The sequence below is a fragment of the Triticum dicoccoides genome, chromosome 2B (assembly GCF_002162155.2).
Source record: "Triticum dicoccoides isolate Atlit2015 ecotype Zavitan chromosome 2B, WEW_v2.0, whole genome shotgun sequence".
Lineage (NCBI taxonomy): Eukaryota > Viridiplantae > Streptophyta > Magnoliopsida > Poales > Poaceae > Triticum > Triticum dicoccoides.
Window position 1 is genome coordinate 2,331,277 of NC_041383.1, and position 3,056 is coordinate 2,334,332.

At 53.9% G+C, this 3,056-nt stretch overlaps 1 protein-coding gene across 1 annotated transcript; it reads right to left on the reverse strand.

Annotated features, from left to right (window-relative positions):
* Window positions 1-1,229: 1,229 nt before the first annotated feature.
* LOC119366680 (cytochrome P450 71BT1-like) lies at window positions 1,230-2,468 on the reverse strand. Its single transcript, XM_037632441.1, has 2 exons — window positions 2,118-2,468; window positions 1,230-1,946 (listed from the first exon to the last, which is right to left on the reverse strand). The coding sequence occupies exons 1-2, from the start codon at window positions 2,466-2,468 to the stop codon at window positions 1,230-1,232; spliced, it is 1,068 nt and encodes a 355-aa protein (XP_037488338.1).
* Between the last annotated feature and the right edge of the window lie 588 nt (window positions 2,469-3,056).

The following is a 3,056-nucleotide window of genomic DNA, read 5'->3' on the forward strand; positions in this document are numbered from 1 at the left end:
TCTTGTACCTCCTCTTAAGAGAGAGACCTCTCCCATGGAGATTAAGACCTCCCATGGAGAAGATCCCTAGTGGATTCAAGACCCCATCTAGGGAAGGATCCCATCATAGGATCATAGAGACCTCTCTCCTCATAGGTTTGGGATGAACTAGTTACCTTTTGTATCTTCTTGTGTTGGATTAAGACCTTTGTATCTCTCTTTGTGTGATTGGATCTAGCACATGTGTGACTGAATCAAGTCAATTTGAGTGTTTCTCTTGTTTCTCCCCTTTGGGTTCTTCTTATTCTTGGGGATTTTCCCTCCAATTCGTGAAAGATGTCCATCTAGGGTTCCACCCTACAACAACAATGATTACCACGCCCACGCCCACGCCCATGCCCACGCAGTACAGTACAGTGAGCAGCCATAGCCACGCCCACGCAATACAGTACGGTGACTAGCCACGCCCACGCACGAGGCTTGCTTCAATTCAGTGGCATGATCAGCCTCTCCTCCCCTCCCTGGCTGGCTTGATCGATCGACAATCAATCAATGCATAGACGCACCTTTTTGAAGAAGATCCAGACAGACACTCCTGGAGAGGACCCTATGCACTGAATTGCAAACACCTTCTTCCTCTAATAAGTTTGCTTGCTTTGCTCTGGTTGTGTTCATCCAGAGGAAGTGGTAGTCGACTGTTGCTGCACACACACTGCAGCACAGCATGCCAAAGCACACCCCCCACGTAACCTGCTGCGAGCGAGCTCAATACATTCTTCTTGCTCGTACTAAACGCACCAGATGCTACATGTAAATATATGTGAGCACCAGCTTTTTTATATGTCCATTCATGGATCTATCTATTAATTCTTGCAAACAAATTGTTGAAAATGAAGCAAGTCCCACAACACATTAATTTGAACAGACAATCACAAAAGCTCAACACGTACTCCTGTAAATAAACACACTAGCTCCAATTCGTGAAAGACCTCCATTTAGGGTTTCACCCTACCACAACAATGATTACCACGCTCATGCCCACACCCACGCCCACGCAGTACAGTATAGTGAGCAGCCACGCCCATGTACTGAGGCTTGCTTCAATTCAGTGGCATGATCAGCCTTTCCTACCTCGCTCGCTGAGTAAATAGCATAAAACTACTACTTTATAGGTTAGGGTTTCAAAAAATTATCAAATTTTATTTTTCGCTGATAACTACCAAGTCAGGGGTTGACTGTTTCAAAAAACCCTAAATCCTCGTCACCAGGCCCACGCATGCGTGGGCGTGGGTGTGGGCCTGGTGCCGGGGCGAGGGGGAGGGCGTGGGCCTGGTGCCGGGGCCCAAAGGATTCTTGTCCCTGCCGATCTCTCCCAGGTTGAAGTGCGCCCGCATCCCCTCCGTCGGCACGGCGGCGGCGGCGCATCCCAGGATTTCGGCGACCGCCTGATCAGCCACGTCGCGCAGGAACACCAGAATCGGCGGGTGGAGCCGAAGGCTCTCTAGAACGACGGCGTGCATGTACTTCATCTGCCGGACGCGTGCCTCGGACAATGCGCCCTCCACGGCGTCGACCTCGCGTCGGATGTTGTTCTGGACCTCCGGTTGGAGCACGAGGTGGGCGAGGGTCCACTCCATGCTGGATACCACGGTCCCTGGCCCAGCACCGAGGAACTCCGAGAGAAGGCTCACCAGCTCGTCGTCTATGAGAGGGCGCAGGGCCTTGCCGTCGGCTGTGTCGTCGTCGACGGGGACGCGGGCGTCGAGGAGGTGGTCTAGATATGCCGGCAGGCCACCGCTGAGCGTGAGATGACGGTTAGCGTTCCGTCTTGTGTTGACCAGAGGGAGGAAAAGCTCAGCCTGCTTGCCTCGGAAGGAGAGGAACCGGCGCCACTGCCTCCAGTGCAGCAGCTTCGCTGTCTTGGAGCCGGCGAAATCTATGCTGCCATCAAAGGCCAGCACAAAGGCCTGGAGCAAGTCACGCATGGCGCATACGTGACCCTCGTCCACGCCGCTACTGAAGCACATGCGAGCTACCAGCGGAAACACGGCGGCGTTGAGGATGTCGCGGACGACAATCTCACTGCCGCCGCCGCACTGGACCCGAACGCGGAGGTCAGCAACGAGAGTATCCATGGCCTCGAGGCGCAGCGGGTCCGTGTGTCCAAGACGTGATGGGTGGAGGACCGCGGCGTTGAGGGTGCACCGGAGAGCGCGCCAACGCGGGTCGTAGGGCACGGACGTGAGGTTGTCGCTGTGACTGCGGCGACGCCCGCTGACCAGGGCCACGGGGAATAGGTTCAGTGGTCGGTTGCAGAAGGCATCAGCGTGGTCCATGAGCGCTCGGCGGGCGATGGTAGGGTCGCGGATCTCGATGATCAGCTGTTGACCGTCGTGGACAGCCCAAGCCCAAGCACGACGCCGAAAGACGGCAACTGCGCTGATGCACAACACAATAGAAAGTAGCAACACAGTTAGCACGAATTCCATGGTATGTATGTATCTATGTGTGCCTGCCTACACCCCTGGATATTGGTTGGGATGTTGCTGGGTTTATATAGACAGATACGTACATGTTGCCCATAGTAGCCGCCATGGTGGCATGTGTTAAATTGTGACCTAAATTCTTGCTCCTCCGGTCACGGCCACGCACGCGCGCAGGGTCATCTGCTAGGTGGGTCATGCGCAACCGCTCATCCCCAACATTATCCTTATAGCTTCTTTATCCCCATGATGAATCCCCTTGTCCAATCATTCTCTTTCGACAGCCCTTCTCTCCCTTGTCTCCATGAAACACCACGCTGCCATGAAATTGCCTCTCTTGACCACCACTCCCTCCTCTCCTCCACGCACAGGACGTCCGAACTTCATGCACGAGCCAACGCAACCAAATGTTCGAATTGATGAAAAGGGCCAGGTCATCCACATGGACCACATATACACTTCAAGATCCCCTCTCGTTTATGACGTGGGAAGTCGGGCAGCAGCAATTTTTGGATAAATTGCGAAAGCTGGGGCCTAAACTCAAGACCTTAGCCCCTTGATGGTGTGCCTGGAAAGTTCAATTTTAAGGATGAA